The sequence below is a fragment of the Phacochoerus africanus genome, chromosome 9, assembly GCF_016906955.1.
Source record: "Phacochoerus africanus isolate WHEZ1 chromosome 9, ROS_Pafr_v1, whole genome shotgun sequence".
NCBI lineage: Eukaryota > Metazoa > Chordata > Mammalia > Artiodactyla > Suidae > Phacochoerus > Phacochoerus africanus.
Window position 1 is genome coordinate 4,599,070 of NC_062552.1, and position 16,212 is coordinate 4,615,281.

Here is a 16,212-nt window from a genome sequence, read left to right on the forward strand (position 1 = left end):
ATCAGACCTGTTGGTGTTTCCCACAGAATTGCATGAAGAGGTATGCATCCCTTCCCCTCCCCTTCAGAGAGGGGACAGGGAAACAGAAACTCCGAGGAGGGGATAAAGCCACCCGACACCTGGGCCGCCTTCTTTTCCTTCCTGCCCAGCGCTGCCTCTTTGAGATGCTCTTTGAGAAGATGGAGGAAGCGGCTGGGGACCTTCACCCTGGGTCGCTTCCTGCCCCCGGGACCAGGGAAGCCCAGGAGGAGGCAGGAAGGGGAGGGGGGATGCTCGGGGAGGGCCTCCCCCTGCCTCCCGGGCCACTGGGGAAGGAGCCCCCTTCTGGAGTGGGGTGCAGGGAGGGGGGCCGGGTGGGGACCCAGAGCAGAGCGAGGAGGGGCTGCCGGCAGTCCCTGCCGTGTTTCCGGTACAGACCAGGCGGTGGTTCGGAAGGCGCCTGGATGCGGGCTTTTCCCCTTCAGATGCTGGCCCTCGGGGAAGGTGCCCGCACGCTCAGGGTGTGCTGACCTGGGCACCACGTGCGTGGACATTGCGGGAGCATTGACTAGGCAGGAAAGTGCAGGCGGGTAAAACTGAGCAGCCACGTGCTAAGATTGTTGTTTTCCTGGTAAACTGAAAGCAGCCTCCCTGGCCAGACGGTGGGAGTCACCTGCCCAAGCTGCTCTCAGTGGCAGGCTTTGTTGGGCCTTCTACAAACCCAAGGATGCCGGCTCTAGTTCTGCTTTCCCCGGCGCCTGCTGCTCTCGGATGCTGGAAGGAGAGGATATGGGAGAAGACTCCCTCTCTTCCTCTCCCTGCCCTGGGGCTGCAGCTTCAGTTTTTAGAGGATCGGTGGGTGCTACGCCCAGCGGTGGTATTTTTAAGGATTTCTCCATGGTTTTTTAGGATGACTGGTCCTCGCTCGCAGGGTTCCTTTTCATTTCCAAGGGCATCCAGTATAACCGTTTAGCTCCCTTTCAATAGCCTCCCTCCCACCCTGAGGCCCAGGCAGGAAGATTAATAATGTGAACTGATTTACTGTCGCTGCAAAAAAAGCATTAGTTAATTAGACTTTGACACCTCCCGTCAGATGGCATTTAGACACTCTTTGTGCACTTTAGCTCAAGGGTGTTAAAGACCTAAATCTTGGGGGGAAGAAGAAAAGAAAGGAAAAGGACAGGCACTTCTCCAGTTTAAGCTGCATGTTGGTCCATGTTAATTAGGCCTTTGTCCCTGGGTCTGGAGTTGATAGAAAATGCCAGTTACTGTGGTGTTTAACTGACATCAAACTCCTGTCCAAATAATTCAGTTTGGGCCTAGCCTCCTCTTTTAATTGGTGACAAGGAAGACGTCAGCTCACACCCAGGATGAGAAGGACTCTCTTCCTTACCCCGACCATTTAAAAACTACATTCCGAAGGATCTGAAGAACACGTGTATTTTCTAAATTAACTCTCCGCTTTTTCAAAACAACGACAGACGCTCCCCGCACTTGAGCTACCCCAAGTGATTAGCCTTTGTCAAGTCTGTATTAAGTGAAAGTTTAGTTAATTGTTGTTCTCCAAGGTCAGAAGAGTGGTTATGTTATCTAGGGCCCTTATGCAGTCCTGTGTCTGTTTGGCACTGTTCTTTAAAAAATTGACGCTCAGTTTTCTAGCTTCAAGTCAGATTTCTTTATCACCGCTAGAAATGCATGAGGTGGGTTAACGTGCCAAGCGATCCACATTTTAAAAACCAACGTTTAGTGGTGTAGTAAAAGAAAGATGACATGGTGGGGTAATTAGATGGACCTTTTTTTTTTTTTTTTTAAAGATTTTCAGCTCCTTCCTAGTTGCTGGAGAAGGTAATTCTCAGTGACAACAATGCAGTTTACCTTATTCATGAGGTATGTAAAACATTTCCAAAAATAACAGAAGATTCTAACTGGGGGTAGCCGTATTTGACTTCCAACCTTCTTGCTTTGTCTGTGGTTTCTAGCCAAAGGGTCACACATTTGACACCCCCTCATTTTCAGTACTGAGCTACTTTTTCGTGCCCTGAATGAATGCAATATGTTAACACTCCTGGGCGGCCCAGAATTGCCCGGCTGCCCCTTGGCCTGCCTGCCTGGTACTGGCTGAAAAGGTACCATTGTTTGTTCTGCAAACACTGGGTGATGTTTGTTTCCAAGGTGACTGGTTCTATTGCTGCCCTTTAAGCAAAGGGGGGGGGGGGTGGGGAGAGAGAAAGTTGGCTTTCGACACCTGAGAGCATCCTGTTCTTGTGTGTGTATGTGTGTAAGTTGAAACAGTCTTTTAACGGAGGTGATGGGAGAAAAAGACAGCCTGTCATAAGTTCTGAAATATACAGTATACTTAAAGGTAAGGGTATGAGAAATGTTAGAATTAAAGGTGTGATTAGATTGAAATGAATATGTTTTTACATTTGAAAAAGAGTCAAGGGAAGAAAACATTAAACGATACCCATTAAAAAAATTATTATTATTATTATTATTTTTGGTCTTTTTAGGGTCATACCATGGTTCCCAGGCTATTACATTTATTTTTGCATGAAATGTAGTTTGGTGGTAACTTGTACGCAGCTATTCAAATGAATAAATGTTTGAGAGAAGTCTCATTAAAACTGGTTACTGATCAGGTAGCTGGGCCTCCCCCAGAAAAGTCAGGGAGAACAAGAGCTATAAAGACACTGGTTTCAGTTTTAAGGTCTGGAAAGAAAAGTGTAGAAAAATGTTCAATAGTTGAACGGCATTTATGTCAGATTTTCCAGAAAGATAGCAAAAAAGATGAATGATTATACATCATCATTTTGGTGATGTACAAGTGACTTATTCATCAGGGAGAGATTTTAAGTTCAAATATTTCAGAAAGAAAAAAAAAGTCTTCCCTTCCTGGTCCTCAACCTACTTTTTTTTTTTTTTTTTAATTTTATTGAGCATGGATGCTGTTCACAGAACTTTGCCTTTTCACTCCTATCAGGTTTAGTACAGTTCATGCGCAGGTTTCAGTAAACATTAACTACTTTTATCAGGGTTGGCAGTGTGCTGAATGGCTAGCAGAGTGTACTGCAAGAGACAGAGGAAAATGAGAGTCCAAGGTCACATGGATGTTGAATTTTTACTTTTATTATTTTTTTATTATTTTTTTGTCTTTTTAGGGCCTCACCCGAGGCATATGGAGGTTCCCAGGCTAGGGGGTTATTTGGAGCTGAAGCCACCGACCTACAGCACAGCCACAGCCCACAGCGTCAGATCCGAGCCCCATCTGCGACCTACGCCACAGCTCACAGCAACGCCGGATACTAAATTTTTAGAAATTACTGAGAATTTAGGGAAAAGACATCAAGTTTCCCACTTTGAGTATCCTCTCTCTCTTCAGTTTATGCAAGCCTAAGACAAGGCCACTTTGACCTTTCTGTGTCCTAGGGTTAAAAGAGATTTTTCATTGCTTTCCCCGAATGGCAAGGCAAGGGATTTTAAAACATTGTTTTCTTTCATTTCATTAAAAAAAAAAAAAATTCTCGGGACTGCCCTCTAGGACGAAAGGTTCTCAAGGTCCCAGCAAAAAAGTCCTGGAGCATACGTTGTGATAATTCTGAAGATCTCCGATCTTACAGGGATTTCCTTCCTTCCCCCTTTCTTAAAGATTCTTTAGGATTTTGTCCTCTGATCACTAATTTCGTTTCCAGAGTTAGCACAGTTAAGTCAGCTAGAATGAAATACAGAGTAAACATGCTGGTCCCAGAAATCATGTAAGATTCCAAAATCTTCGCCTGTGTCTCCTTCCCAAAAATAGGAATGTGATTTGTGCTGCTTTTTACTGAAAAGGATCTGCATGTTGTTAAGACACTAAGAATTACCCTCTTCCTGCCCGTCCCTGCAGGCTGCCCCTGGGCATCGGTGCGAACTCCAGGAGAGCTGCGAAGCGCGCACTGCTCCCTCCCGGGGGTCGTGTCCCCTCCCTGGAGCCGTCTCGAGGCGGTCAGGATGGGTTGCGGTCCTGGGCTCCCGGCGGCCCAGGGGAGGGGCCTGGGAGGACGCGGCGGAAGGCGGCCGGGTGGCCGGCCCTCCTCGGGCCGCGGAGCCTTCCCGCACCGGCCGTCTAAGCAGAAGTGCGTCCGCACAGCAGACAGCACGGCGGCCGTCGTCCCGGGACTCGCCCGTGCCCGTCGCGCCGCGGCGGCCAGTGGGACGCCGGCGGACGACGGCTGGGCGGCGGGGTCGCGAGGCGCTGGTCCAGCCCGGGCCTCCGCGCCCCCCGCCCACCTCGGCGCCCGCGCGGGGCCGCCCGCTGAGCGGGCGGCGGGGCCGTCAGTCAGAGCGGCGGGCGCCGATTGGCCGGCCGGGCGGCAGGGGCGGGGCGGAGGCGGGGCTCGGGCCGCCTTCCGTGGGCCGCTCCGGCGTCGCTTCCACGAAGACCTTGAGGCGCTCCCTCGGCCCGCGGCGGCCGGGCGGCAATGTCGCGAAGAGCCGGAGCCTTCGAAGAGCCCGTTTAGTAACCGAGCTCGTTGTTAAGAACTGGATTCCTCGCAGGCAGAGATTAGAAAATGTGTGCGCCCTGAGTGAAGCCCTCGCTTCCTTCCTTTTTTTGGTGTCCGTTTGAGGCCATTTAGCCTGAGACCACTTTTCAGTTTCCAGAAGTTTTGCGTAGGCGTGAGCGTGCCCACTCGCGTTTTGTAGTCATTGCCCAGGTGGTTTACCTGCCGGTTACGGCTTTAATGAGAACGGCGTGTGGCTGAAAAAGTGTCCGCAGAGCCCTTTGGAGGAGGAGGAGGAGGAGGAAGAGGAGGAGGAGGACCAAGGGGAGGAGGAGGAGGACAAGGAGGAGGGATGCAGCCGTTGGCGGGAAGCCGGGTTGCTGGGGGGAGGACGGGGGCAGCTTCTGCAGGCCTGGGCCTGGTCTTCTTCCTTTTCTGCAGAATGTTGGGCAGCTGTTGTGTGTTTCCCATGTGACCCACCTTCTGTGGATGGAGCCCCGGGGGCAGCGCAGAACCAAACAAGCCATCTCGGCTTCCAGTTTTAAATCCCCCCTCCCAGCAGTGCTGGGGGCAGACTCCCGGCCCTTGTCCCCAACCCTCCCCCCACCCCCCAGGGGCGTGTGGTCACATAGTGATGAATCCATTGCGCTGGGGCACTGTCTCCTTGCTCTGCTTCAGGCCCTGGAGCTTTTGGCTCCTGGGGGCCAAAGGCCACCTGCCACCAGGCGCCCAGCTGAGTATGCCCTGTGTCCCCCACAGGCCCTGCTCTGAGCTGGCACAGTGGGCGTGCGGGAGGCCCCTGCCTGTGCCTCTGTGCCATCCTGTGTCCTGCTCACCCACCCAGAGCACTGTCACCTGCACCTGGGAGCCTTGGTCCCTCCTGCATGAGCAGCTTTGTACCCAGACCGCTTCAGGTGAGCCCGCCACTCTGTGATTTGTCTCATTTTTGGTGTGTCTTCTCGTGATCACTTTTCACTGGGCTGCAGCATCCAAAACAGTGATTAAGACAAGGGGTTTCAAATTCAGGAGGTCTGTTGTGAGACTGGGGCTTGTCAGTCTGAAAAAGCTTCCCTGGTAATGCTAACGCACACCCTTATAAAGCTTTCAAAATTGTATTTATAAACGTGGTACTTGTACCTTTATGTCTGATGAGACAAACAAATACATTTGAGCCACTGGGATATGTTTTTTTTAAGTAGAGTTAGAAAATGATTCACGAACCTTGAAGTTCTCCTGATGGTTGCTTGCTGCAACCCTGAGTTTCCTGTTAAGCGAGATATTGTCCGGGTACTAGACCCCTGATAGGCCCGCTGCACCGGCAGGTGTAAATGCCACTAGTTAATTTTTTAAGAAGTTGGCTCTCTGACAGAATTATCAGGGATGCTGAGTAGCTGGTACCAGATGTTTCTTTTGTTAAGGCCGTGGAGAGGTTATGTCACAGGTAATGCAGCAACGGATGTTTAATCTCTTGGTCTGAGGCTCTGGATTTGGGGATGCCGAACATGTTGTTGAAAAGGGTGGGGGAGGACGCTCCTTCTGGTGTCTGCTGGCTCTCCCCCCACCCTGCCCCACCCCACCCCACAGCTCCTGCGGTATTATCTTCTGTAGAGGTGTTTACTCAATTATCATCAGGCCCAGCTCTTGTTAGAAAGAGGGTAGATGCTACTCGGGCCTCTTTATCTAGACCCTCTGGCTCACCATTTTGCCACAGCTGAAGAGACAGCCTGTGCTTCTAACTGAATTCGGCCTTTTTTTTCACTCCTTTACTGGGAAACAACAGGAAAGTCGGCCGCTCATCATTTCGTGTGCAGACTTTACAGCCTCTGAGCAGCCTCTGCTCTCGCAGTTGATGAATGCACCATTTGTTGTGTGGAGCACAACTGCTAGATACAACTGGCCTTGCAGCCCACTCTGCCTGCGACCAGAGGGCATCACTGGGGCCTTTTTTTTCCTTTTCAACCCCCCCCCTTCCCCTTCTGCATAGGCCAGATTTTTGCTTTAAATACCATTTTGGCCACACTAGTTTCTTTGACCCAGCTTACACTTTTCAAATGTAAGTTGCAGAAATATGGTTTAATTTACTCAAACCCTTAGTATAGGGGTTCTGAATAAAAGCGAGTGCTTTACTTTATTAAAGGAGATCGTTTCTGTGGCTTTTGCATACGTGCTTTTTTGTTTTACAATATCAAAGAACCATGTGACTTTGAAATTTTATTTTAAATGGCTTTGAAGTTCAAAAGTTTGTTTTTTCCCTAGATCATCATATCGCGTAAGCTTTACACAAAATCTCTTTGTCATCAAGTATTGTCTTCAGTTTAGGCTTTAAGGGAAGCTATTAAACCCAAACCGTATGATGCGGTTTTCTAGAGTATTTGGCTGTTATCATTACAAATGACTATAAGTTATCATTCTTTTCTCTTCTTGAAATAGGGTCATTTGCCAAAATGATACCATTAATGTTAAAAACTTCACTTCTGTTTTGTTTCTCTCACAGGTACATTCTTTTGGGCCCTGTAATTATATATGTGGTGTATATATATGTATACACACATACGTTGGCATTGTTTCTCTTTCACACTTTATTGTATTTTAGGTAAAAGGGATGTATTAACAATTTTCTGCTGTGCTTTACGTATTCAACAATTGGATCAAATTGTTCGTTCTAATTGCTTTTAGGCCTTCTTGGTTCACGAGACACACTTCTGTTATAGCAGTAAATGTCTTATAGCAACCAACCCTTTAAATCATGGCATCCTGGAGCTTCCAAAAATGAAAGTCATTTGCTGAAAATGAAGAAGCTTTCTGTAGTTAATTTTCTTTTCTTCTTTTTTTTTTTTGCCTTTTCTAGGGCCACTTCCTGCAGCATATGGAGGTTCCCCAGCTGGGGGTCTAATCAGAGTTGTAGCTACTGGCCTATGCCAGAGCCACAGCAACGTGGGATCCGAGCCGTGTCTGCGACCTACACCACAGCTCACGGCAACACTGGATCCTTAACCCACACTGAGCAAGGCCAGGGATCGAACCCGAAACCTCATGGTTCCTAGTCGGATTTGTTAACCACTGAGCCACGATGGGAACTCCTGTAGTTAATTTTCAAATCAATATTCATGTTTCTAGAACTGTATTCATGTCTCTTACATAGAGAATATAGAGCCTCTGGGTCGAACTTGCAGTTTTGTTAAAATCGAGACCTGCAGGTATGTTTGAAGAAGAAAGTCTAGGAGTTCCTGTCATGGCTCAGTGGTTAACAAACCTGACTAGGAACCATGAGGTTGTGGATTCGATCCCTGGCCTTGCTCAGTGGGTTATGGATCCGGCATTGCCGTGAGCTGTGGTGTAGGTCGCAGACATGGCTCAGATCCCAAGTTGCTGTGACTGTGGTGTAGGCCGATGGCTACAGCTCCGATTAGACCCCTATCCCGGGAACCTCCATATGCCAAGGGAGCAGCTCAAGAAATGGCAAAAAGACAAAAAAAAAAAAAGAAGAAGAAGAAAGTCTAATCATTTGTGAGATGACGTTCTTTCCTTTTCAAATCTGTCTTTTTGTGAAGAGGCTTGAAGGTCGAGGTAAAAAGACTGACTAAGCAGCTGCAGACAAGTTAAGGGGAAAGTCACCCCAGGTTTTAGGGTTTCCAGGAGCTGTTTTCTCCACCTGGAGTCTGCTCCTAACTTTTAGAGCACGTGTTCCTTCCTTGGTCCAGCGATTCCATGCTCGCTCTTGGTCTGCACCTTTGAGCAGGGGCAGCTCTTTGGACTGTTCTCCCTTTTCCGTGGTCTCCTGACGGCCCTTCTCCTGTGATTAATATGTGTGTTGCTTAAAGTGGCAACTGAAACATCACCAGGTATTTTCACCAGGTAGAAACTGCTTTTCCTGTGTCAAAACAACCAATGTGGCTTAGTTGATGCTTCTGTTGCTAAGCAGGTAAATTCTGGTCTGCAGCTCTCTGTTAACCCCATAAATGCCTCATGTCAAGCAGAAAGCAACAAGAAGGAAAACCAACTTTCGCTGCCTTCTGGCAGAGTGCTTAGTTCCAGTGGCTGAAAACTGGGCCTCACTCACCCTCACCTCCACTTAGCTGTTGGCAGCACCCAACCTCCATTTCCCTCTTTGCCAGGGGGGAGTCGGGAGGTGCAGGGGCCTGGGAGGGTGGTAGAGCAGGCGGCCTGCGGGCCGACAGTGAAGGTCTCCCGCTGCCTGGTACCGGTGATGGGTTCAAGTCCAGTCAGGCATGACTTTAGCCCTTTTCTTTGGGATTTAAGGCCTTCACGTCGGCCTTAATCTGCAGCCAGGCTGTGGCAGAAAGAAGAAGAAAGGCTTGCTGTGTGCATCCGTTTGCCAGAAAGGAGTTAACCGAGCCAGCGCACCGCAGAACAGGTTGGGCAAGACTGTTAAAGCCAGTGGGGCAGCCTCCCCCTCTGCTCCTCTCCCCCCCTTTCCTTCTCTCTCCTTCCTCCTCCGACCCCCTGCTCCTCTCCCAGGACGTTCAAACATCTTCCCATTATCCTTGCTCCCCTCCCCCTCCCCACTTCAGTGTCTGGCTTTCCCTCTCTGGGCAAGACATTTGATGTGATGAAAATACTTTGTGGCAAAGAGGAGGCTGTGCTGAGAGGCCTCAGCCTTGCCAGCTGTTTCTGGAGAAACCCAGGTCTGTGCCCTTGGTCATGTAACATAGGCCCCATTCAAAGAGACATTCTTGAGTGTGCATTTATGCCTCTGTGGGCCTGCGGGGTGGATGGCCTGGGGGGAGGGCGGGGGTGGGGGGGGTGGCGAGGTCGGGATGGGGACGTGGAGGGCAGCGAGGGGGAGTCCCTGCCAGTGAGTGTGAGAGGATGCTTCTGGAAGCCTCTGGAGTCTGCTTGGACTTAGGGGCTATCTCGTGGCCGTAAACGCGGAGAAGCCGAGCTCTCTAAGAGCCAGGCCTGGTCTGCCATCAGTTCTGCGTGGTGTTTGTGTCTGAGCCTCCGTAAACATACCATATATAGTCAGGCTGGAGCTCGCTATAACACGCGCTGCAGGGGAGCCGCTCCTGATGCACAGATCCTGGCACTTAGAAGCTGCCTCGGCTATTTCTGGTGTGTCGCCCGAGCTGTCTTTTTTCACTTTTGGAGGGAGGAGGGAGAGGGGCCTTTTTTCTTTCCATCTTCACGCTGCTCGAAACATGTTTCTGATCCCAGTGTGTCTGGCCCTGCGAAAGCGCAGGAAACCATCTTGTCCCGTGAGGAGACTGGATTCTCTTGGTACATCTGTTTTAGAATCAAACCCCTGCTTTTCCTCGGCTCCTTCACCCCACACACGTTTCGCATTTCATGGTCCCCCGTCCTCAGCTGCTTGGGTTTGGAGCATCTTTTCCCACTGTGAGGGCAGCAGATACCGTGGGGGCCGGTGGAGAAGCTGCTTTCTCGCACCCCACGTCCCCACACCCTCCCGAGCCTCCCCCCAAGCCGCCTCCTGCGTTTCCACCACTTCACCTTCGCTGTGCTGTGCCCGGGTAGGGCGTCAGCTTTCCGCAGAACCGGGGGCGGCCCTTTTGCACTTGGCAGGGCTGGGTCAGTTGGTCCCTCCCACCCAAATACCTAGGATATAGCACTTCAGCTTGTTGGAGTGAGCAGCGGGAGGCATTTGTGGTTCAGATAAGAGACTTCTTCCTTTTCCGTCTCTCATTTTCCTTCCTCTCCTCCCGCCTCCACAGGCTGTTGCGTTTCTTCTCAGGCTGCATGTATTACCTGGGAGAAAGGGTGGTGTGCCCCGCTGGGATGTATGCGGGTGTTATGGAAAGAGACAGATGGGCACCTTCCTTGCCGGGTTTTCTTTCCCTGGCCTCCTCCGAGTTCTGAATTATATCTGACTGTGTGACAGCTAATTGTACCATCCTTCCCGTTTCTTAAGCTGATAAGCCCCTTTCTGTCTGCCTCCATCAAGCCTCTTTGTGTGAGAAGTTCCTAATGCAGTTGAAGAACAAAGTGACAGTTTTCTTATTTACTAAAGTCTCTAAAGCACGTTCATTATGTGCTTTATCTTTTTAAAAACCTTATGTCTTTAACTTACATAACTGAATTGTTCCAAGTAGTACAAAGTTAAAACTTCCTTTAAAATATCAGAGAGTCCAGAAAAAAGAAATGGACTTTTTTTTTTTTCAGGCTGTGTATTTCATCGCAAGCTGTTAACAGTGCTTGGTGGATAATGTTCAGAGTAAGAGCTCGGGTACTGCCAGAGTACCAGCTACCAGTTATGGAAACAGCGCTTGCTTAGCTAGTATTCGGTTGACTCAAAAGTAGTGTATCACTTAGGGGGGAGATCACTTATTTGGCATTCTCAGGTCCCGAATACTTAGCATGTGAGTGACAGAGAACTAGCAGGGTGTGTGTGTGTGTGTGTGTGTTGGGGGGTAGGGGTAGCAAAGTCAAGCTTCAGAAGCCAGTCAGGTATAGGAAGTCCCCGTGCTAATTAATGCTTCTACCCTTGACTCATGATGGTCCTTTCAGGCCCACACTAGAGCGCCATCATTCTCCCTGCAGGTATGGCCCTGACTACCTCGTCTCCCGTTTTCAACAAGAAATTAGGGGTCAGAATTGGTGGGGGCGGGGTGTGTGGGGGGGGGGGGGGCTGGAGAACAGCCGTCGTCGGAAGGAGACGCACTGAGAGCAGCAAGAGAGAATGTCAGGGATGAGCTGGGAAGAGTCCCACAGCGTGGCTGTTTCCCCCCGGGGACCCCGGGCTAAGAGAGCAGAGGAGCCTTCCGTGTTACTGCTTACGACTGCGTGTGGGTCCACACGCCCGCGATACAGGTTTCAGCGAAGGAAACCCAGCATGGCCGACTGCGGCCTTGTGGCGCGGGAGCAGGGCCGAACGGGGAGGCTGGCACGGTCGTTTGCGAAGAAGGCACCTTGTGTAATAGTTGTTCATTGTAGTGACCCTGAGTCATCGCCCAAAAAGGTTAGATTAATCATATGTTGATTCACCAGGCTCTGCTTCAAAGATGGGGAAGTTTGAGAGATACTTTAGAATGATTTAGACGCAGGAGTTTTACATGGAAAATTAACTTCTCCATGCTTTCCCCCCCCCCCGTGATGTGCAGCTGCTTAGTGGGTTAACCTGATGTGTCAAATCAACCTTCCCGTGTGTCCGGATACCAAAATAGGATTTATTTTCACCAGATTTGCAGGAAAAAAAGTGATTCACGAACAAATTCGAACGATGTTCCAGTACCATTACCGGCTTGTTCCTCTGCGTTCCTGATGTGAGTTGCCATGTTTTCAATCGAAATAATGCACAGAAATTGGAGTTTTTAAAGTAGGGACCAGAGAGGACCCTCCGGCGGGCACCACGGAAGTCATATATACCCTGGAAGACAGAGCCACTAAAGAAAAGACGTTTCGGGAGTTCCCGCTGTGGGGCACGGGTCGAGAATCTGACCGCAGCAGCTTAGGTCGCTGTGGAGGCATGGGTTCGATCCCTGGCCTGGGAATTTCCATATGCCAAGGGTGCAGCCATTAAAAAAAAAAGTAAAATTAAAGAAAAGGAGTTTCAAGTGTGAAGGAAGCCTCAAAACGTAAATATTAAAATTTAATTGTAAGTCATCAAATGAGAAGAGTAAAAGGAAGGAGTGGTTCCTCCGCCAACCCCCCCAAGCCCCAACTATAGACTTGTTCTGAGAACCGTGGGATTTAGAGCTGGAAGAGACTTTAGAGGTCGCTTGGCCTGCTTTTATGAGTTTGCCTTTATTTTACTCAGTATTCTTCCACAGTTCATGTCTGTGCCCAGAATTGAACATGTCACCTGGAGTCGCGTCTGCATAGCTTCTCTGGCAGGAGGACTAATCCTAATTAAATGTGCTCACTTGGCAGAGATGATTATGTATTTTTTAGGTTCCTTGTTAATTTTATTCTCAGAAGCTCCGTTTTACGGATGGAGACCCCTGTGGCACTCCATGGCGAGGCACCAGAACTCTTTCTTGGCATTGTGACGTGTTTTTGGACACTTCGTGGCAATCCCAGAATTGAAAACTCCCCAGGACAGCTGGTACCTGCTAATAGTTCTCAGGCATTTCGATTTTATCTGCTTAACTATAGAGCATTGCTGGGCCTAAGTTTTAATAATCATACTCACAGATGTATTTCATTTCATTTTATTTTACTTTATTGGCCACGCCTGTGGCATATGGAAGTTCTGGGGCCGGGGTCAAACCTGTGCCACAGCAGTGACAAAGCTGGATCCTTAACCTGCTAAACCACCAGGGAACTCCCTCATAGGTGTATTTTAAGTACTCCCATATTATCTCCTAACAGTAGTGAATTAAGTCTTTTATGCACTTAGATTTGCTATAATGTTAGTTAATCCCCCAAAATGGTTGGTGTGGCCTTTTCTGCTTGGTTTTGGGTTTTGGCTTTTTACTAAGAGAAATTGTTTCTTTTTGAAGAGGTAATTAATTTTGAAATTTGGTCTTCTGGGTGTCCATGGAAACGATTCCCTGATTGCCATGCTGAAGGTGGAAGTATTCTCTTAAGGTTAAGATGTTGGTGACCCTGTCAGCAAAAGGAAATGGATCTGAACTACATATGAGAAATAAGAACCAGTGCTCTGGATGTTAGATACTCACAGCTGATGGAAAAGTAACACAAACCATTACTTCCCAACAAGCAAGGAGCGAGTCTCGTGCTGACTCTTTGGGGTGTGGATGGAGAAGGGAGGTCTGCGGGGTACAAGAGCTCGTGTGTCCTGTGGGAGAGCCGGTGGGGCTGCCCCAGCGCCTTGCGCTGGTCGAGATGATGTGCCTAGAGCATCTGCTGGGTAGGCCGGCTGCAGGGACACCTGTTGAGGTGGGGATGGCGGGGCTGGAGGTGCAGGGAAGGAAGCATCCAGGCATGGATTTGAGCAGCTGCTGGCTGCCCAGAGCTCAGCCTCCGTGAATCATAGGCACAGGGAGCTCATCCGTGGGCTTGGAGGTTGGTAGGGAGGAAGCAAGGGAGCCTGTTTTCAGTCAGGACTCTGATGCCCCCAGAGTCCTGGAAAGGCAGGCCAGAAGTTGGTGGGGCAGTTATGAGCATCTCGGTCCATAGCGTCCGTGGTTTGGGGGAACGCTTTTCCCCCTTCGGGTAATCCTAATCTCGCATTTGAAGTAAGTGCCCTGGGTCTGCTTTAAAAGGCGACTAAAACGGCTTCTACAGGACATGGCTTATTTATAAAGGGGGTCATCGAGACCCACGGGAAAGAATTGATTGATTTAAGGTTGTCGGAGGATTGAAGCGTTACTTGATCGCTGGTCCTATCCGGGATTTCACAATTTCAAGGAAAAGTGGACAATGCCTGCTTGTCTCCCAGGGATTGGGGCAGTCCCACGGTCTGCACACCAGCCCCCGGAGCAGCCGGGCTCCGGCCGTCTCTATCCCTTGGTGAGAGTGAGTCTCGGCATGCGTGGGATGTGCTGGCCTGGGAGTCACTTAGCCGAGAACTGGTTTGGGTCATAGCCTCGGGTCTGCATCGAAGCTGCACATCATGGGGCTGGGACATTTGCATGGCCTGGCCGAGTAGCTTGGGTGCACGTCGGAGGAGGCGGCAGGAGTCGAGTGCGAGGGGAGCAGCTTTGCCCACAAGCACGCTGCAGTCCTGCACCTAGACGGTGGCCGTGACTGTGGGGGGTGGCCCGGAGGAGAGAGCTGCCCTGCGATGCTCTCACATAAACCCGGGACACATGGGCAGTCTATAGGAAGGAGTCTGCAGCCACAAACCTCTTTGGGTATCCGTGACGGAAGGGGACTTTTGGCTCTGTGAAGCGTCGTGTTTATAAACGCCCGGTGCTTCACTTATAGCTCGATTCTCTCATTATGAATGTGATGATGGCAGAAATGAACCGAGCGAGTTGGCCTGCAGAAATCACATGAGCTCGCTTTTCTGTGGCTTTCATTTTCTAAATGTGGATGTTCCTATTCTGTCTCTTGCAGATGTACACACAGCAAGGCTGGTGTGCAGATAATTGCGAGCGAGCGAGCGTTATACCGTCCTTTTGCTGAGTGACCGGGAATTTTCAGGGGCCTTACGGGAGAGCGCCAGCAGCCAGCAGGATAGCAGACCCCCTGTTACCCGACTGCGTGTCCTTCCTCTTCTCTCTGGTGTCCTGAGAGAAGGGCCCCGGTGTTAGCTCCTCAGTGGAAAGGTCACACATGACCCGCACGGGGGCTCCGTGGAGACTGCATTTTCCTCCCCACTGTCTTCAAGGCAGTGTGATTGTTTTAAAAATCAAAAAAAAAAAAAAAAAAAGAAAAAGTGTGATTGTTTTAAAAATAGAGATGCTTAAATTGTTAGGTTTTATTTTTTTAATGACTCTTTTATATCTCCTAAAGGAAATGAAAAAAGAAAAAAAAATCTACTCACCAGTTAAATCCAGCAGTCGCTGAACAGCTATAAAACGTATTAGAGAAATTCGCGTGGGGCCTTTTTATTGTTTTTCACTCTGATTTTACAGCCAGGTTATAACATGTGACCAAATGCGCCACACGAGTGTTTACCTTTTCTTCCTCCTGCCACGTGGAGGTACCCCAGGAGGTGGAATGTAACACACCCAGAGAATGAGGCGCTCCGGGGCCTTGGGACTTGAGAGGCCAGGGCCGTGGGGTCCTCCGTCTCGGTGGAGCTCTGCCGGCGCTGGCGGGGGAGCAGAGAGCCGCCGAGCTCCTTGGGAGATGAGGTTTCGAGTGTGTGCGTGGGTGTGTTCCTGTCCTCTGTAGAAGGGAGGGGCGAATTCTAGCAAGAAATCCCCCCGGCTTTTCGGTGTGTCCCGAAGCCTGCTCCGCTGAAGTCCCCGTGGAGAGGGTTCTCCAGAGAAGTGCTTTTGGCTCCTGGGACCCAGAAGGACCTGTGTGACTCTTACTACATATTTTAAAATTTCCTCTTCCCAATTCTTTTTGTGTAATTCAGAAATTTTCTAGTTTAAGTTGTTGAATTGCTCTAGATGACATTTTGTTTCGGCTGTGCGTGTTGGGGGGGGATGGTGGCAGTTTTTTTTATAAGAGGAGTGTGTTTATGATGTTTAATTCCACATAATCTGGAAGGTAGCAGATGGCAGTTCATCACCTGTGTGTTAGGTTGCAGATTTTCCTAGGTCAACTAGAAATTAGGATTTTTTTTCAACAAGTGGTTTTATGATTACGTGGTGATGCTTTTACCATGAAGAGATCACCTTCTCCTCTTTGGGCAAAACAGGATCTTAATTTGCCTATGATTTAATACATTTGAAACCTTTTCCTTCTGGCCTGCCTTTTAGAGTCAAGGGATTCTGATGTCTTGTGTGTGCGTGCGCGCGCGCATACCTGCTTTGTTTCATGGGGCTTTTGGTCTGAGTCCTTCTTTGTTTACTTTTCAAGTTTCCAACACTTCTTAGCATATTTAACTTTCCAAATTACTGGCAACTGTTACATCATGTTGCAGAGAAGAATTTTTATATCTGGTGAAAAATGGACCCAATATGGGAGGATTAAAGAAAAAACTCATCTTTTTTTTGAATCCAAGCGAATGAGAGGACGGTAGAAATCCTAGCTAACTGATTTTGTTAAAATCAACACCTGGGTTTGATAGGTTGGACTGAAGACCGATGGGAAGGTGCATTTTATAACGATGATAGGAATTGTTTTAATGGGGTTAATCTAAGCTGTGCTGAATTATCAAACAAACTTTAAAACTTCAGCGGCTCAATCCACAGAATGTCACTGCCTTTCCTGGGAAGGCCCAGCAGCTCTCTAGAATAGCTCCCTTCCAGGCACT

General features: G+C 49.3%; 2 protein-coding genes across 4 annotated transcripts in view; one reads left to right on the plus strand and one right to left on the minus strand.

The window, feature by feature from the left end:
* The window catches only part of LOC125135632 (basic proline-rich protein-like), a 74,018-nt gene extending 73,485 nt beyond the window's left edge, over positions 1-533 (minus strand). The window contains exon 1 of the mRNA XM_047795933.1: positions 418-533. Within this exon, the coding sequence (XP_047651889.1) occupies positions 418-533 (116 nt within the window). The remainder of the gene's footprint in view (positions 1-417) is intronic.
* RREB1 (ras responsive element binding protein 1) overlaps positions 1-16,212 on the plus strand; it is a 128,135-nt gene that overhangs the window by 26,209 nt on the left and 85,714 nt on the right. The gene's annotated exons all lie outside the window — the stretch shown is intronic.